At 40.1% G+C, this 19,996-nt stretch overlaps 1 protein-coding gene across 2 annotated transcripts in view; it reads left to right on the top strand.

The window, feature by feature from the left end:
• The window catches only part of dclk1a (doublecortin-like kinase 1a), a 108,889-nt gene that overhangs the window by 33,971 nt on the left and 54,922 nt on the right, over positions 1-19,996 (top strand). For both annotated transcript variants that reach the window (XM_041200010.1, XM_041200011.1), the window contains exons 8-9: positions 10,169-10,302; positions 12,015-12,092. In XM_041200010.1, coding sequence (XP_041055944.1) covers positions 10,169-10,302; positions 12,015-12,092 — 212 coding nt within the window. The remainder of the gene's footprint in view (positions 1-10,168; positions 10,303-12,014; positions 12,093-19,996) is intronic.

Consider the following 19,996-nt stretch of genomic DNA (forward strand, 5'->3'; position numbering starts at 1 on the left):
AACAGATTTTGGGAATATTCACTATTTTTGGTAAATCATGAATTGATGGTTGTATTTATAATTCTGTTACAAATGGAAGTACAGGGGATTCCCCCTTTATGAGACCTGAAAGTTTGCCATACTTACCTAATCTGGCTTGTATGTGACTCCAGGGCCACAACAGTGTGGTTGACTGTTAACTTCTATTCAAGTTATCCAAGGAGAAGGCCTCCACCACATTCTCAGGGCAACTAGGGATAGAAAATAAATAAAAGCAAAAAACTTCAGATGCTGGAAATCTAAAACAAAAACAAAAATAGCTGGAAAAACTCAACAGGTCTGACAGCATCTGTGGAGAGGAACACAGTTAACGTTTCGAGTCCGTATGACTCTTCAAGAGAACTAAGGAAAAATAGAAAAGAGGTGAAATATAAGCTGGTTTGCGGGGGTGGGGGGGGTGGGGGATGGTGGGACAAGTAGAGCTGGATAGAGGGCCAGTGATAGGTGGAGATAACCAAAAGATGCCATAGACAAAAGGACAAAGAAGTGTTGAAGCTGGTGATATTATCTAAGGAATGTGATAATAAAGGTACAGATAGCCCTAGTGGCGGTGGGTTGGGGGGGAAGGGATCAAAATAGGCTAAAAGGCGGAGATAAAACAATGGATGGAAATACATTTAAAACTAATGGAAATAGGTGAGAAAAGAACTACATTGGAGAGACCGAATGCAGACTGGGTGACCACTTTGCGGAACACTTTCGGTCTGTCTGCAAGCATGACCCAGACCTCCCTGTCGCTTGCCATTTCAACACTCCACTCTTCTGTCATGCCCACATGTCCATTCTTGGCCTGCTGCATTGTTCCAGTGAAGCTCAACGCAAACTGGAGGAACAGCATCTCATCTTCCGACTAGGCACTTTATAACCTTCCGGACTGAATACTGAGTTCAACAATTTTAGATCATGAACTCTCTCCTCCATCCCCACCCCCTTTCCAATCCCCCTTTTATCCAATAACATATAGATAATTCTTTTCCCACCTATTTCCATTATTTTTAAATGTATTTCCATCCATTGGTTTATCTCTGCCTTTTAGCCTATTTTTTTTCCCTTCCCCCCACCCTCACTAGGGCTATCTGTACCTTTATTATCACATTCCTTATATAATATCACCAGCTTCAACACCTCTTTGTCCTTTTGTCTATGACATCTTTTGGTTATCTCCACCTATCACTGGCCCTCTATCCAGCTCTACCTGTCCCATCCCCCCTTAATCCAGCTTATATTTCACATATTTTCTATTTTTCCTTAGTTCTGTTGAAGAGTCATACGGACTCGAAACATTAACTGTATTCCTCTCCGCAGATGCTGTCAGACCTGCTGAGTTTTTCCAGGTATTTTTGTTTTTGCTTTAGAAAATAAATGGCCTTGCTGGTAACACCCACAACCTGAGAATGAATTTTTGAAAAAACCTACGCTTTATCTGTCCTCTTAAGTGGATGTAGCAGTTCCCATGCATTACTCAAAAAAGTGTGGGGGAGTTCTAGGGCTAGGTTTTCACGGTCCTGTTTGGGACCAAACAGAGGCGGGACTGGAATAAAAAGGCCACTGAGCAGCACACCTGGAATTTCTGCCCTCAGCCATTCTCACGAGGGCAGGGGAGGGAGCAGTCTCCATATCTGTGCTCATTAAGTTGATTCATGACAGTGTTGTGATTGGAAGTTGTAATTACACCTTAATGTGTTTGCAAGGTTGTATTTCTGCCAACTGACAAGCTGTCAAATAAAAGATCAACATTGTAAATTTGGAAAAGTATTAGATGTGTTAAAAAAATGCCCATTTAATGCATAAAAAAAGGAATTTCACACTATTGAAAAGATAGCCTAGTATGATAACAATGTGAAAATGTTTAATCTTTTCCCATTGCTTTTATGTATTCAATCTAGACATCTGTGATAACAAGTCTGAAGTCCATTTATTTACTTGGGGAGCTTTATGGGATCTTGGTTGCAATCCAATTGCGTAATTGTTTGACAAGTACTTGATGTTGTTTACAGATCTGGTTTGAAGAGTCTGTTTGTTTACTTAGGGGGTTTTGTGGGCTATCCAATAGCTTTGAACCGTTATAATAGGGCTTCTGAGTCCTCTTCATGCAGTATATAATGGGTAAGGGGGTAGGATAAGGGGGTTTAAAGTGGTCAGACAGTTCAACTGTATATGGATAAGCTGCTGGTTGCATTGGAAACATCAGTCCGAGGTATTTTATTTTGCAAATGGAGGTGGGCCTTTTATCTCAGTCGCGTTAGAGTCAGTCTGCCTCCATTTTAGTAGGCCCGTCTCCAAGTCACTTAAGGTCTGGATCACTGGAAGATCCCATTTCTCGGTCGTCTCAAGACAAAGTGGGAGGAATCATGATGGTGGGACTAGTCCAGTCTTCTGATTCCCACCTTCAAAATGAAAATCCAGCCACAAGTTTTCAGGTAAATACTGATCCCTTAACCATCAAAAAAAAATGCACATCAACCGGCTATTCATCTCATTAGAATATAAAAGCAAAGAGGTTAGAATAAAAAGAAGCAAGGGATTTGTGATAAGTCTATAAATCATTGTTAGGCCCCCTCTGGACAATTATGCCCAATTCTCAGAAGGTACTTTAGGATGGATGTCAAAGCCTTGGAGAGGGTGCAGAAGAGATTTGCTGGAATGGTACCAATGATACCGGACTTCAGTCATGTCAAGAAAATGGATAAGCTGGAATTGTTCTCCTTACAGCAGAGAAGGTCCAGAGGAAATTTAAGAGATATCCAAAATCATGAAGGGTTTTGATGGAGCAAATAAGGTGAAACTGTTCCTAGCTGCAAAGGGCACAGATTGAAGGCAATTGTCAAAAGAGCCAATGGCAATATAAGGAAACACTTTTTATGCAGAGATCAGGAATTCACTGCCGGAAAGGGTGGTGAAAGCAGATTCAGTAATAACTTTCATAAGGTAATGAGCTAAATACATCATGAAAGGGAAAATTTTTCAGTGATATGGGGTTGAACAAGGGATTGGGACTAATTGAATCGTTCTTTCAAAGAGCCAACACAGGCAAACTGGGCCAAATGTCCCCTGGTGTATCATTTTATGATTATATTTGACAATACTGTACAGAAATTAACTGCTGCATTTATATACAAAGTAAAAGTGACTATACTTCAAAAGTAATTAATAGGCTGGAAAGTCCCAGTGATATGAGAGGTGATGTATAAATGCTAGTTCCTTCTTTAACACAACCTGGAAACATCAGAATACTATTCCCTTCATCATTTATATTTCCACTGACTTTATGGTAATGGATCAGTCACTTAATCCTATCTCTGGTCTTGTGACAGGATTGAAATTGGTATTTGCTCAAGGTTTGATCAGAAACCTTAAAAATAATCCATCTTAATTACTGCTTTACTGAAAACTTACAGTTGCATATAAATTCATACCATCACAAATACTTTGAAGATTGAATTTACTATTTTATAGCACTTCTTATCTAGCTGCAGTAGCCATCTTTATGTTCTATACCATCACTTTTCTTTCAAATGGTTACCGTTGTGCATATCATTAGCTATATACTTGCTGTAAGAGTAATTCAAAGGAATTCATTTGACATTTTCTAAAATATGCTCAAGGCTTTTTTCTCCCCAGGTAGTGTTGTCTAATATTACGTAACAGTTTAATTAGATGAGAAATATTATGTTTGGAGCAAAATAGGAACATTAATGTGCTAATGAAGCAAATTGTTCTAAGTCTTGGAGATAGATTATCATTATGTAATATGCTAATTACAAAATAGATCTGGGTCTATAGAATGCCAGATTTGACAGATCACAAATTTCATACTTATAGATTAACATCAATTTTAGTTAAAAGTCATGCTAGGGAAGGTTTCCGCTATTGCTAACAATATAATGTTAGTTAATACTATTTTGAAGTCTGCTTTTGGCCATCTTAACTACAGCTTCGTCTAACATCTACTCGGCTATGTGGAAAATTACCTGGGTATGTCCTGTACACAAAAGACTGGACAAGTTCAACACAGCCAATTAGTGCCCCATCAGTCTACTCTCGATCATCAGTGAAGTGATGGAAGAGGTCATCAAGAGTGTTTTCAAGCAGCACTTGCTTAGCAATAACCTGGTCACAGACGCTCAGTTTGGGTTCCGCCAGGGCCACTCAGCTCTGGTCCTCATTACAGCCTTGGTTCAAACAAGGACAAAAGATCTGAACTCCAGAGGTGAGGTGAGAGTGACTGCCCTTGACATCAAGGCAGCATTTGACTGTGTGGCATCAAGGAGCCCTAGCTAAACTGGAATCAATGGGAATCAGGGGAAAACTCTCCGCTGGCTGGAGTCATACCAAGCACAAAGGAAGATGGTTGTGGTTGTTGGAGGTCAATCATCTCAATTCCAGGCCATCACTGCAGGAGTTCCTCAGGATAGTGTCCTGGGCCTAACCATCTTCAGCTGCTTCATTAATGACCTTCCTTCCATCATAAGGTCAGAACTAAGAATGTGCAATAATCAGCAAACAATGTTCAGTACCATTCGCGACTCCTCGGATATTGAAGCAGTCCATGCCCAAATGCAGCAAGACCTGGATGATATCCAAGCTTGGGCTGACAAGTGGCAAGCAATATTCACGCCACACAAGTGCCAGACAATGACCATCTTCAACAAGAGAGAATCTAACCAGCACCCCTTGACATTCAGTGGCATTACCATCACTGAATCCCCCACTATCAACATCTCGGAGGTTACCATTGACCAGAAACTGAACTGGACTAGCCATATAAATACTGTGACTACAAGAGCAGGTCAGAGGCTAGGAATCCTGTGGTGAGTAACTTACCTCCTGACTCCCCAAAGCCTGTCCACCATCTACAGGGCACAAGTTAGGAGTGTGATGGAATGCTCTCCGCTTGCCTGGATGAGTGCAGCTCCAATAACACTCAAGAAGCTTGACACCCGCCAGGACAAAGCAACCTGCTTGATTGGTACCACGTCCACAACATTCACTCCCTCCACCACTGATGCACCGTGGCAGCAGTGTGTACCATCTACAAAATGCACTGCAGGAACTCACCAAGGTTCCTTAGACAGCATCTTCCAAACCCACGACCACTACCATCTAGAAGGACAAAGGCAGCAGATACATGGGAACACTACCACCTGGAAGTTCCCCTCCAATTCACACACCATCCTGACTTGGAAATATATTGCCGTTCCTTCACTGTCGCTGGGTCAAAATCCTGGATCTCCCTCCCTAACAGCACCGTGGGCATGCCTACACCACATCGATTGCAGTTGTTCAAGAAGGCAGCTCCCCACCACCACCTTCTCAAGGGCAACTAGGGATGGGCAATAAATGCTTGCTTAGCCAGCAATGCCCTCATCCCACGAATGAATCAAAAAATATCAAATTCAGAATTATAAATTCTCAGGCTGGGCTCTTCCTATGTAAACTGTTCTTCAAAAAGAAAACATTGTTACACTTGTAAATTATTGCACTGTAAATTTATGGGATACTTGCACCTAATTGAGTCAAACAAAGACAGCAGAAATTCACAACTGAATATGTAACAAATCTACCAAGGAAGAAAGAAGGAACTTATTACATAACATAACATGAAGTGCAGTCATTGGTATAATATAGGAAAGTGCAGCAGCCAATTTGAGCACAGTTAAGATCCTCAAACAAAAGTGGCTTACTGATCAGATAATGTGTTTTAGAGATTCTTTTTGGCCAGGATACTGGGAGAACTACCCACCTTTTCTTTGAATAGTGTCATGGGATGCTTTGTATATACCTGAAAGAGCATCTCCAACAGTGTAGCACTCCTGTCCTGCATTGATGTGTCAGCCTTGATTTTGTGCTGAAGTCTTTCTAACTTAAGGGTAAGAATGTACAGACTACTGAGCCATGGCTGACATTCCACCAAGTACGTTATGAAAATTACTCATGACAGCTTATCTAGGAGATATTAGAATGGAAAATCAGCAAGTAGAAAACGGGAGCCAACCATAATTGAGGAAAAAGGAACCTAATGCGCTTTTAAAATCTTTTAGATTGATATCTTGCTTTGCAAGGAAATATACTAAAAATAGGTTTCGAACAAAATAAACAACTAAAAATTAAAAATAATTTACAACAAACATCAATAAATTTTCAAAATTTCAGTTTAAGATAGCCTACCTAATACACTATATACAAAAAGAAAGATAACATATGAAAACAGTTTTCGAGTGTTTGCAAGATTGGTCATACCTGTTCGAGTGCTGGGATTTGATGTTTTTAAGCTCTAGTCCACCTCAGGAATACCTCTGTATGGGTGTCAGCCGTAGGAATATCTCTGCACCAAGCATCTCCCAGAAATACATCCAGTAGCTGCAGGATCTGAGCTCGGACACAGAACACACCACTCTTGACCTCAGACATTCAACACACTACTCTGACCTCAGACATGGAACACACCACTCCTGAGCTCAGCATTAGGAAGTTCTTCTCCAAAACTCAGACATTCGATTCTGCTGCTCTCAGTTGCCAGGTTACTGGAAACCCACTTCGGTTCATACTTGGTTAAATTTGGGCCTCGTCCTACTAGATACCCCCAATAACTTTTTGCCTGACTGATCTGCTCCTAGCCCCTATTGCATTCCTTGCTGAACTGTTCCATTCCCTGTCGCTGAACACTTCTGAGCAACACCCACCATAGGGGATCAAGAACAGAAAATGCTGAAACACTCAGCAGATCAGACAGAATTTGGAAAGGGAGCAAATCAGATTTAGGTTTAGACTTTTCTTCAAAACTGTTCATCACTCAAAAGTCTATAGATGATGCCTAATCTTGAGTGTTCCTTGAATTTTCTGTTTTTGTTTCAGATGTCCAGCATCTGCAGTTTATTATAGATCTTTGATTTTAAGATAGAAAACTGCTTAAATTTAATTAAAAATATTAATCTAGAATACCACTTTAGATCTTACGTCGTTTATAATGTGAGATTTTGCTCATTTTAACCCTCCCCAAAATCCATGGGCCTAATTTTAATCCACTTAGATCTCGTTCACTGAGCTTAAATCAGACCCTATTTCTTCGACCAGATCTTTGGTAACCTATTGCAATTCTTCTAACTCCTATTTGGGGTCTGTTTTGTGAAACACCTCAGGGCATTTTGCTGCACCAACAGTGCTAGAAAAATGCTAATTGTTACATTACTAATGCCATATTGGAGACTGGTTGGATAATTTAAATTATTTTGCATATCTGTAAAAGGAAGGGTCAATATAATAATCTACAATTTTGTAGTCCATTGAATGCAAGCATTTAGAACAAAATAAGTACATCAGTGCCTTGTTTTCTCGGTTCTTAATTTACATGCTCATTTTTGCAAGCATGTACTGCCTTGGCAACTTGTGTCTTTGACCTTTGTGCTCAATCATGTGCAGCCTTGGAACTCATAATTCCTTTAAGCACAAAGGAAATAAAATGATGCAATATTTTGAACAGTAACTAATTACTGGGTAATGAAGTCTCAAATTAGTTGTTAGGATAACAAATGCTTCTTATTTCTCTTAACACCAGAGAACAATTAAGCTAGATAGTTGCGAGAAGTAGAACGTGATTTAATGATACCGGAAAATGGTTCTACTGTTCAGTTGGTCTGATTTTTTTAATAACAGTTTCTGATTAGTCTGCATTTTTTGTGTGTTATTATTAGGTTGTTCTTCTGAGCCAGAGAGCAGAGGATTACCTCTCTACTAATATAATACTGTACCATGAGGAATATAATAATAAAACACGGTTGCAGTAACTCTCAAGCGAATATGTGAAAACATTAAAGAAAATTGTGAAACACTTAACTATATGCACGCATTGAATACTGATGTACTAGCAGCAGCTTCAGTATAGAAATGTCCTAGTTACAACCCAAATGTTATCTTCACTTAGTCTGGTCTATTGACCAAAATTTTATAATGCAGGGGCAATGAATCCACACCTGGTTAAATACATCCATTGAATTATTGGGCGGAAACTTCGGGTCTGGAGTTTAAGTTGGGAGGCGGGAGTGGAAGAGAGTAAGATTTCTGCTCGGGGGCAGGATAGCTGTTCACACGCGATCTCTCGCTGCTCAGGTCATTAGATATGCGTGCGCGAGGAGCACAGCAAAATCTTGCAGCGGGGCGGACAGGAAACGACGCCCCCTTCCGATTCCTCCTCAGCTAGATCATAACTAGTACGACTGCAGGGTTGCCTGGAGCCAGCCTCATGTACGCCTGGGGTGGTCTGTGGAAAAAATTGTAGTGATCCATCTAGTCAGCATATTTTTTGAACCCCTCTCCCCGGTCCTGAGCATTTCAGACAATACCTAGCATTGGTCTACCCCTGGGCTCCCCCCACCCCACCATGATGCACCCCAACCTGGAGGACCTTAGATGAGTTCTCCTCTCGTTCATACATCCACGTGCATAGAAACTGCTGTATTGACCAGGGTAATGAAAGCCATGCCTGCGCACCCTCCTTCAAATACTATTGGGCTTCCCTCCATCAGCCTCAAGACACATTGGAGAGATTCTTGCCTTGGCATCAGGGATGTTCCCTCTCTTCATTATCAGCCATGACCATATATACTGTGGACCCTTGAGGCTCTAAACTGGCACATTGTTGTCAAGCCCCTCTCCCACCCTTGGCGAGACCCAGGAAGCTAACCTCTGCCTCCCTCCTACCATTCACCGTAGACCACCTCCCCCCCACCCCGCCACTGCCGCCGCCTTGGTCCATTTGAATTGCCCTTCAGCGCAGACTTTACTGCAGCTCCCAACCTTGCTGGGATCTCGACATTGGGACCCATGAGTCAGGGAGCAAACCTGCTACTGTTTGGGCTTCACTATAGAGAGGAGAACATACCTGAATATGGCTCATATCCAGTTGCCTCATGATCATTCAGACGTCCCTTTAGTTAGCCAATTGTGCTCAACTTTAACCCCATCCACCTGAAAAGGCTCTCCTCACACTCCAAGGACTCACGTGTACGGAGCAACTGTATCATGAAGATAAGCCTTGAGAAAATATTGCATGTAACTTTCCAGACAAGCTCTACCATCTTCTACCCACTAAGCTCCCCCCCATCACTCTTGACTCACCCAATATAACCATTCCTCTCCCATCTGTTACCTTTGAAATTCCCCTGTTACTGTGGAGCCTATAGCCACCACCATCCACATGCCTTCTCTCTCTCCTCTGAACCTACACCCATTACCATTCCCATGCCCACCCTGAGCTCTCCCACTATTTGCGCCATTTGTTTTGTCCATTTCCGTGAGACCATCCACTACCTAACCATGACCCTGGAGCAGCCACCCTATAGCAGTTCACTATGCCCTCTTGCTCTGATTGTTCCCACTGCCGCCCAGTTACCTCAGCGCAACACCAGCACCCCACTGCAGACAGCACCAATCCCATCCTCTTTAGGACCATCTCACTCCTGCCATCCCTGCCCAGAAACAGCCTCACCCATTCTCGGGACCCCCACACAAAACATGCAAGGCCCTTCCCTCACTCCCACGTCCCTGCACCCTCACCTTTCCTCCCTGGCTCCGTTCCTGTACAGGACTCCCTCCCTCGGTCAGTCTTGCATCCCCATGCCCCTTAACCTGCTGCCACTTGGTCATTTCCTCATTGAACAACGCTCCCCAAAGAGGAAATAAACAGTGGCTACTCACTCCAATTCCAGCAAGCTGACAACCTCGCCTGCTGCACACCACTTATATGCAGTCGTAAATCTGAAAGCACATATTGCTCACTCGCTGATAACTTAATTAGAAAGGGAACTTAATTCTGGTGAAGTGGTCTTTTAATGAGCGTAAATGAAATGCAGATGTATGCAAATGTGCTTCCCAATGCCTACTGTTGGGAAGCTCAACACGCCTTCAAACGTTCCTGAACTTAATTGCAAAAGTTCATCCCGCTGTTGGGAAGCTGATTTTTGGCCTCCTGCTTGATTACGCTTCTTCGCCTGCCTTGCTTCCCCCTCCAGGGAGCTGCACAAGATTCTGCCCAATATTCCCATAATTCAACCATCAACTGATGTGCTATTACTGTAGTAATAAATCATATATAGTTTCCATTTACCAAATTCTTTGCATTTTATCACAACAGGTATATGAACATCAGGATGGAAGTAAATCTCTGAAACTAGGGGACTTTGGCCTTGCTACAGTGGTTGATGGGCCTTTGTACACTGTCTGTGGAACCCCTACATATGTGGCTCCGGAAATAATTGCTGAAACTGGGTATTGTATTACTGAATACGCTCACCATGTTTATATGTTCTCGTAATACAAATACCTTCTTGGTCATTATTGTTGACATTTTCTTTTGCCAATTGCACTTTTTTTCCCCCTCTGTTCTCTCCAGAAGTCACTGACCCTTTCTGCCTGTCCTCTGTCCACTTAACCAAGCGATCATATTTCATGTATAAACCTAGATAATGACTATTCACAGGCTGTGCAATAATGAAGAGCATCATACTCAAGCCTGGGCCTCTTTTCTTTCCCTACTCCAGAAGGGGTGAAGCCAATTCTAGCAGCCTCTCTGGGATAGACTAACTCAGCACAGATTAAGAATTGAGTCTTGACCTTGTGTTTTATCACAAGGTGTTCTTATATTGTGCTAGTGCTGCTAGATTCCTGAAGTACAGACTTCATATACTAGCTACAACCAAATAAAATTCCTGACTGGCTACGAGCAAGGATACCGAAGACCCAATTATTATGGGTTTTCTTGGCAGGTGATCCTAGTGAGTTCCAGCAGTTTTACATTTAGCTTGCAGTTGGTTGCGGGAGACCCACAATTTGGTAACAATCTGTTCCAGTGATGGCCTCGTACCATATAAAAGTATTTTGGTGCTATATCAGGTGGTACATTTACCTACTAAGGCCATCAGAAAAGTTCTGTTTGAAATTTAAGATATATATAAAGGACATTTCACTGGTGTCAGTGGGTAGTTCTTCGATGTGTGCACACGGTCCATAATCTGTGAATGGGGTCTTCGGCATGAGAGAATAGACACCAAAATACAATGTATCAATTCTCGCCATTTGATGAAGACGTAGTTCTTGTTACACATGTGGCAGAAAGATATTTTAAATTTGGTTCTAGAACATTCATCAACAGATGCTGACCTAATTCATATTTGTGGATATTTATTTTTGATTTATACATGCTAGATACAAGCCCGCTAGTAATTTGAATTACCACTCAGAAAAAAATTCTGGGGAGTTTTCTGTGCTGAGTAAACATATTTTATGAAATAGAATTTTTTTTTTATTAAGCAAGTGTTAGCTCAGGTCTCAGTTTACTTAAACAGTCTTTCTGCTCCATCCTGAAAATGTGCTTAGCCAAACCTCAAAACAGCATACCCTTATGTATTAGTGGAATATTTCTATTGTATATACAAATAATTCTTCTGGCATCTTTATTGCCAGTTTAACAGGACATTTGTGTTTTGCATTAAGACAGCAGAGCTCATTTCATTTATAGTTTTTGTAGCTTCTAAGAGAGAAGAAACTTATCTTCTGTTGATTCAGACCTAGATCTCAGAAGTGAAAGGAGAGTGCCCTTAACTCATTGCATTGCTCCTTGTGCCTTATTGTTATTTTGGAGATGGTGTCTAATTCACAACTGTCAGTGTTTCTTCTTTCAAGAGATAGATCACATCACTTTTATACAGAACGCTACCTACTCACCCAATTGGAAGCTAATAAAACACCCACTGAGCCAGCAAAACAGCCCTGGTACAATACTTAGAGTAATAGCTCTCCAGTTGAGAGACAAAGGCATCACTATCCATTAGGATGCTGCATAGTGTCCATTAATTATAATGTCAGATCTTCTATGTAATGAATAATGCATGAACTTCATAGTAATCCATTTTACACAAATTGAGTTCAGGGCTTGGTTATACTTTATACACATATTTCTAATGAGGACTTTTTCTTCATAGTTATGGTCTGAAGGTGGACATCTGGGCTGCTGGTGTGATTACTTATATTCTGCTTTGTGGTTTCCCTCCATTTCGTGGGTATGTACAGTGCACATTCTTTTTGATTTCAGCATTTTTGTTTAACTTTGTCAATATTAGCAGATGAATGCTTAACATACAGTATTCCACTGTCTAACACTGCTTATTTTAATGGATTAACAACAAAAACTTGCATTTATATAGTGTCATTAATTTTAGGAAGCATACAAAGTGCCTCATACCAGTGTAATTAGACAGAAATTGACACTGAGCCAAATGAGGTGTTATTAGGACTGGGGCCTAACAGCATGGTCAAACAGATACGTTTTAAGGAAGGCTTTAAAAGAGAAAAAGATGGAGAGACAGAGAGTAAGGGAGGAAATTTTACAGTTTAGTGCCTAGATGGCTGAAGGCACAGCCACAATGGTGAGATGAAACAAATGAGGGTAGACCTGAGCCAAGGTTGAAGGAATGCAGATTTTTCAGAGGATTGTGGGGCTGTAAGAGGTTAAGATTGGGAGGGTCATGGTCAGGGAGGATTTGAACATGAGCACAAGACTTTTAAAAATTAAGGTATTGGTGGATCGGGAACCAATGTACGTCAGTTAGCTCAGGGCTACTACAAGTTAGGATAGGGGATGCAGAGTTTTAGTTCAGCTCATTTATGGAGGTTGGAAGCTGGGAGACCAGCCAGGATAGCATTCAAAAAGTCAAGGTTGGAGGTAGGTAAACATGGCTAAGCATTTCAGCAGCAGATAAGCTGAGGTAAGGGTGGAGAAGGGCAATGTGGTCTTTGTGATGGAGAGGTGCTATGTGTTCTTGTTTTTTAATTCCCAGATGTTGGTAATCACACTTTAAGCTTCAAAAGACAGGAGCTCTTTATGTTTAATATTTGCCAAGCTGCCTTGTACAATAGAAGGCCAGGTTGAACTGGTTCTGTTACGCATCACATGACTAGTGTAGCCATGAAAAGTGGCCCCCAGAACACTTACACATAACAATTAGCTCCTAGCTCTTTACAGATACTTACAATACAACAATATATAACACCCCTTTTTCTTTAAAACACAATGCTGCCATCAGTGTAGCTGTTCCAGTCAATATATTTTCTAAACTAAAGATTATCAATTGACTTTTGGAAATAAATTAAACCCCTTTTTAAGAGCCTTTTATAGCGTGTATTCTTTTCTAAAGATATTATTCATGGTATTGCTTTGGTGTTAAGAATGTTGGTTTGACATTCATTGCTCTTAGCGGTAAGTTGCTGATCTCATCTCTAATTTGACTCAGTTTTGGTGGTGTTACATTCACTAGGTGATGAATCTTTATATCTCAGCCTTCCATCTCTTGTTTCTCCAGTGATGACAACTGAGATAGGGTATCTGCCAGCCCATTTCTCTTCCTGGTGTATATTTCAGAAATCATGACTCTGAAGCCTCAAGAGTAACCTCTGTAGTCTTATTGATGCTTTACACAGATTCTTCTTGTAAATCTTCTCCAGTGGATGGTGATCACTCTCCGCTATGATCTTTCTCCCATAGAGATATGAATGGAACTTCTCACATCTATAAACGACTACTCTCTTTCTATGTAGGTATACCTAGTCTCAGTTGGGGTTAGAGATTTTAATGTGAATACTATCCGTTTTCCTTCTTGTACCAGGGCTGTCCCCATTCGTTTCGTAGAACCATCTACTCGCAGAATGACAGGTTTCTTTCTGTCATAGTGTGACAGACTTGTCTCCTGGCATTTCACCTTTTTGAGTTTATGGAAACTCCTATCATGTGACTCTGACCACTGGTGCTCTGTATCTTCTTTCATCAGCTTCCGCAGGTTTGCTGTGTGTTTTGACATATGTGGTATGAAGGAGCTCATGTATTGGATCAAGCCAAGGAAACTCCTCAACTGTCTATCTCTTAGGGCTTCCTCCCAGAGATAGCCATGATTCTTTCAGGGCTCAGCTTGATTCCATCAGGTGTGTACTCCATTCCAAAGAACTGGCATTCTGTCACCTTCACAATACATTTGTCTGCATTTAACTTGATCCCAGCTTTCCTGGTTCTCTCCATGACTTCATGTAGATGGTAGCCATGATCTTTTCTCATCTACACCTTCTATCTGCTATGCTGACTGCTCCTTTGCATCTCCTATATATCTCCTCTACTTTCTGCTAGACCACATCCTGGCTCACTTTTAAAGCCAAGAGGTAGACATTGGAATTTGTACAATCCAAATGGTGTGTTGGATATTGTCAACAGCAAAAATTCTGCATTTAGTTTTGCATTCCAGTAGCCACTTCTGGAGCTTGCTGAAAACTTTTGTCCCTGCCACTGCTGGTGAGATCTGTTTCATTATTGGAATGGGTTAGTGATCCCACTTCATGGCTTGATTAAGATCTTTGGGATCCAGGGGAAATCTTAGATGTCCATTTGGCTTCTATCTCACCATGATGGAATTTACCCAATCTGCAAGCTCTGTGACTCTGGTCAGCATTTTTAAAATCTTGTTACAAAGTTTTCAAAAGGCTTCCATAATCCTTCTTCTCTTCCATCTCTTGGAGCTCTCTTTCAGGCTTTCTTTTTAGTTCTTTTGGTACTTTATATGGGGGCTGAATCATTGGTTTCATCGCCAGGTCAATAGTGATGTGATACTCAAAATCTTCAAAGCATCCAACCATCTCTTCGGAACGCTCCAGGCACTTTTGCATCTGATTGGAGGGTGCTTTTCATTGGGTGTACTCTCTTCCAACCCTCAGTTCCGCCTCCTTTACCTCATGGTTTACTGAGATAACCTGCAGCTTTTCACAGCTGCTCAGCCCAAGGATAGCAGCACCATCTGTTTTAGTGATGTGATTAGCACTTTCTGTACTTCAGGGTGTGCAGAACCTTAAATTAGTTGATCTATCAGCCTTTCATCTGTGTCCTTAAGCTTACATTTTCTAGCTGCATTTTTAAAATCTTGTTACAAAGTTTTCAACAGGCTTCCATAATTCTTGTCAGAGGCCATGAAATTCATACCGGTAGATCCAATGATTTGATTTTGGCTGGAGATGGTTGCTGAATCTTTCAAAAATGTTGACTGGGATTTTGCTGTCCTCTTCAGTAAGCTCCCTGCTGTTGAATAAATTTAACTCTATATCTGCTGCTCACAGAGGATTTGGCTGACCCTCTCTCCATTGCTAGTTCCTTTTAGGAAACTATCGATTGTCAATCTGAATTTTTGTTTAAACTTTGCAAATGCCTCTATGATGACACCAGCTTCCCGATTTATTATGGGCTGTAGCTGTGCATTCACTGCTGTGCAGATTGATTTTCATTTTTAGTTTTTGCACGATTCACTCATATTTTCTTCTGATACTAATGTGGGTTAATTTTCCAAATCAGCACTAAATTAATTTTAAATGCTTTAGGTTTACTCACAGACACTTGTTGTCATGATGCTGTGTGTTCTTGTCTTTTAGTTTCCAGATGTTGGTAATAATCACACTTTAATCTTGGAAAGATGAGAGTTCTTTAAGTTTGATATTTGCCATGCTGCCTTGTACAATAGAAGGCCAGTTTGAAGTGGTTCTGTTACACATCTGTTATGATGCGGCAGATGATGTGTGCCAGGTGGACCAACTCCATGAGGGAAACCGCGGCTATCACAATGGTTTTGCACTTTATGTTTATTTCAAGATGCGGGCACTGAATTCAGAAGTAATAAGCCCACCAAGACTTATAGAGATTTTTAAAAAATTAAATTAGAATATTTATTAACGAAAGTAAAGATTTCAATCATATGCATAAGACTTCAAATTACTATTATAATAACTCCTAAAATTCCTAATTAACCTGACTCCCAGTTATATCCCCTTATGGCAATGGTCCAAAAATAGAATTTAGATTTTAAACAGATCCAGCAAATTAACACAATAGCCAGGACATTGGAATTTCAATTGGCTTTTCTCCAGCTTCTCTTTTGGTAGACAGCAGACTTATGCACAGATACTGGAGGCTTCATGAAGGTTATTTCACACACTTCTGTTAGATCTCACATGGCCTCCTGGCACACAGCCTCATTCTCCTTTAAACATATATATGTAAATTCTCTTTGAAACAGTCTCTTCCTCACAATATAAAAACTTTAATGTTGCAACTATTTATTGTCAGTAACCTTTGGGAAAAATAAACACATTCCTTAGCCTTGCTTATCTACCTAGTTGTAAACAGACTAAAATCCCCTAGAAATCCAAATCTCCCTTCATCTACCTAAAATGCAACTTCCCTTCACACCTTACATGCTTAGCCAGCATCCATGTTTACTCATTAGCATGTCAAACACCTAGCTTCCTTTGATGAGTTAGAGCTTGAAGTCTACTTGACTCCAAAAGTAATTAAATCACACCGAGACAGACCCAACCACACTTACCCTCATAAACCTACTTTACAATAAACCAGAAAAATGTTATGAAAATTATTATACTTTCATGACACCTCCCTCCTTATGAGAAAATGAACATCATAATTTAAAAAGACAGCTTCATTTTCTTAACCCATCTTACACTATTGCAATACTGGATGCATGCATTAACATATATATCAGTTTCCAGGTTTTAAATGTCCAATTTCCCTTTGAGCTTTAAACTTTCGACAATGCATCTGCAATTAGATTTTCTCATCCAGCCACATGTATAATCTGTAAATTAAATGGAACAATTGTGCTGTTTATATTGATGACTTGATAGTTTTCATTCAAACATGGGAGAGCATTTACAACATCTGGAAGAATTATTTAATCGACCACAAGAGGCTAATTTGGTGATAAACTTGGCTAAAAGTGAATTTGCAATGTTACAAATCTAGGACATACCATTGGACACGATAAGGTGGCTCTGAGAGATGTGAACATCAAAGCTATCATGGACTCCATCTGAACAGCTTTGTGCTTTGGTCTTGAAATTTATCCAGAAATTTTAAAGGGTTGTTGACTGTATAAACAATTGTTTCTAATGAATTATTTACAACATAAACCTCAAAATGCTGCAACGCTGACACCAGATCCAAAGTCTCCTTTAAACTGTCATGCCTTCTGACACTCCTGTGTCCATTAAAACTTCTTGTTCATTTTTTAAAAGTTCAGTCAATAGAGCAACCACACTGCTAAAATTTGGTACAAATTTGTGGTAAAACTCACACATGCTCAGAAATCTCAAAACTTCTCATTTTGTTGTAGGCAGGGGAAAATCTACAATAGCTTTGGCTTTCATATCTCTCAGAGCCACCTTACCATGTCCAATGGTATGTCCTAGATATGTAACTTGCGCCTTTGCAAATTCACTTTTAGCCAAGTTCATCGCTAAATTAGCTTCTTGTAGTCCATTAAATAATTCTTCCAGATGTTTTAAATGCTCCTCCCATGTTTGACTGAAAACTATGAAGTCGTCAATATAAATAGCACAATTGCTCAGTCCGGCAATTACTTTAGTTGTCAGTCTTTGAAATCTTCCTGGTGCATTTTTCATACCAAATGGCGTCACAAAAGCTGATATCTCCTTTGTTCTCTCCAGTGACAGTACTTGCCAAGTCTCAGCAAGTCAATCTTTGTGATAAAATTTGATTATCCCACTTTCTCAATGCAATCTTCCAACCATTGTATAGGATATGAATCCACTTTTGCCACTGCATTCACCTTTCAATAGTCCAGTCTTTGTGTTCCATCTGGTTTCAGTACCACCAAAATTGGCAAACTCCAATTACTGCAACTAGACTCAGTGATATCATTTCGAAACATGAATTCAATTCCTTTCTGTACTTGTGATAACTTTACTGGACTTCTTCGATAAGGCAACATCCTTATAGATTATGAATCTTCTATAGCCACATCATGTGTAGCTAAATTTGCCTTCCCCAGCTTATTCCCATAAATAGCTTTGTGTGACTGAAATAGCTTCTCCAAATTACTTTGACACTTATCTGGAAGACAACTCAATATTACATTTAAATTCTTAAGTACCCCCACATTATCCAATTTGATTAGAGGAAAATCAATTTCAGAATCTTTCATTTCTACCTCTTTCTCTTCATCTACTACCACAAATATTTCCTTTTGGTCCTCTTCCCTGTCAAAGTTCTTTTTAAGCAAATTTACATGACACACCCTCTGCTTCTTTCTTCTTTCTGGAGTATTTATTAAATAATTTACTTAACTCAGTTTATTTTCAACCCATAAGGCCCACTAAAGCTTGCCTTTAATGTGTCACCCAGTACTGGTAACAAAACTAACACTTTTTCCCCAGCAAAAATACTACAAGCTGTGGATCTCCTATCTGCCTTCATGTTCATCATTTGCTGTGATATCTTTAAATGATCCCTAACTAACTCACGTGTTCTGTTCAATCTTTCTCTGAAGTTTGATATATAATCCAGGAGAGTAGTTTCTGAATTTTGACCTACCAATTTCTCATGAATTAACTTTAGTGGTCCCCTTTCTTAATGACATAGACTAATTCAAACGGACTAAATCCAGTTAATGCATTAGGAGCATCTCTAATAGCAAATAACAAGAATGGAATTCCCCTTTCTGAATCCTGTGGATAGCCGTGACTATATGCCCTCATCATGGCTTTTAAGTTTGATGCCACCTTTCCAAAGCTCCTTGTGTTACAGGATGGTAAGCTGCTGATTTAAACTGTTTTATCCTCAAACTGTTCATTACTTCCTTAAACAGTGGTAACATGAAATTTGAATGCTGATCTGATTGCATTTATTTTGGTAAACCATATCTTGTAAAAAAATTTAGTCAACTCTTCCACTACTCTCTTTCTTGTAATATTTCTCAAAGGTATCACTCCTGGAAATTTTGTAGACATATTCATTTTGTCAGCAAGTACTGTTTTCCACTTTTGGTCTGAGGGAGGGGTCCTACACAATCAATCATGGCCCCAGTAAAAGGTTCCTCAAATGCTTAAATTGGAATTAAAGGTGATGGCTTAATCACTGCTTATGGTTTCCCTATCACCTGACATATGTGACATGTTCTACAGAATTTGACTACATCTGTATGCGATCCAGGCCAATAAAAATGGTTTTGTATTTTCACCTGTGCCTTTCTAATTCCTAAATGACTCCTGTTGGAATTTCATGAGCTATTCTCGGTATCTCATTTCTATATCCAGATGATATAATAATCTGATGCAGTTCCATCCATTTTTCATCTGCTGAAACTTGATACAGTTTCCATTTCCTCATTAACACATTACCCATAAGATAATATCATTCTGGAATATATTCTGTTTCTGAGTAAGCTGTCTGATATAAACATTTTATTTGTGGATCCTTTTGCTGTAGCTTTACCAACTGCCTTGGGCTAAACACTTCAGCTTCATTCTCTTCCATTCTTTCTTCCTGAGCAATCTTATTAAAGGTTGTATCAATTAATTGAACTTCAACACCTTTTCCCTGCCTTTTAACTTCCTCTTCATCCTGTTTCAACCTGTGAGCTTGTGATCCCATTACCACACAATCTGGTAACAATCCAGGACGTTCTTTCTGCAACATTTCTGTTAAAAGCCCACTGCTACAGGCTGATCAACTACCATAGGCATCACCCACATCTGTGACCCAGTGATATCATTACCTAAAATCAATTGAACCCCTATAATGGGCAATTTTTCCACTGCTGCAACAATCACCTCACCTGTTTTCCACTCACTATTTAAATTTACCTTCCACAATGGAATAGGTTTAGGCTCTCCATGAACCCCACTTATTATCACATGTTCCTACAATACTCCCTCTGAAGGATGATGACAGCAGATTTGAAAAGGAGGATAACAGTACCAGCTACCATGGGGCCAGAAAGAGAAGTGGGTGGTCAGCAATTTTGTGAGAAGAGAGCAGGAGATGGTCACATAAAAGTTGAGCTTGGAGAGACCATGAGGAAAGATAAGAGAGAAGTGCAAGTTCAGGGCTAAGGCTTTAAAT

The sequence above is a fragment of the Carcharodon carcharias genome, chromosome 11 (assembly GCF_017639515.1).
Source record: "Carcharodon carcharias isolate sCarCar2 chromosome 11, sCarCar2.pri, whole genome shotgun sequence".
Classification (NCBI taxonomy): Eukaryota; Metazoa; Chordata; class Chondrichthyes; order Lamniformes; family Lamnidae; genus Carcharodon; species Carcharodon carcharias.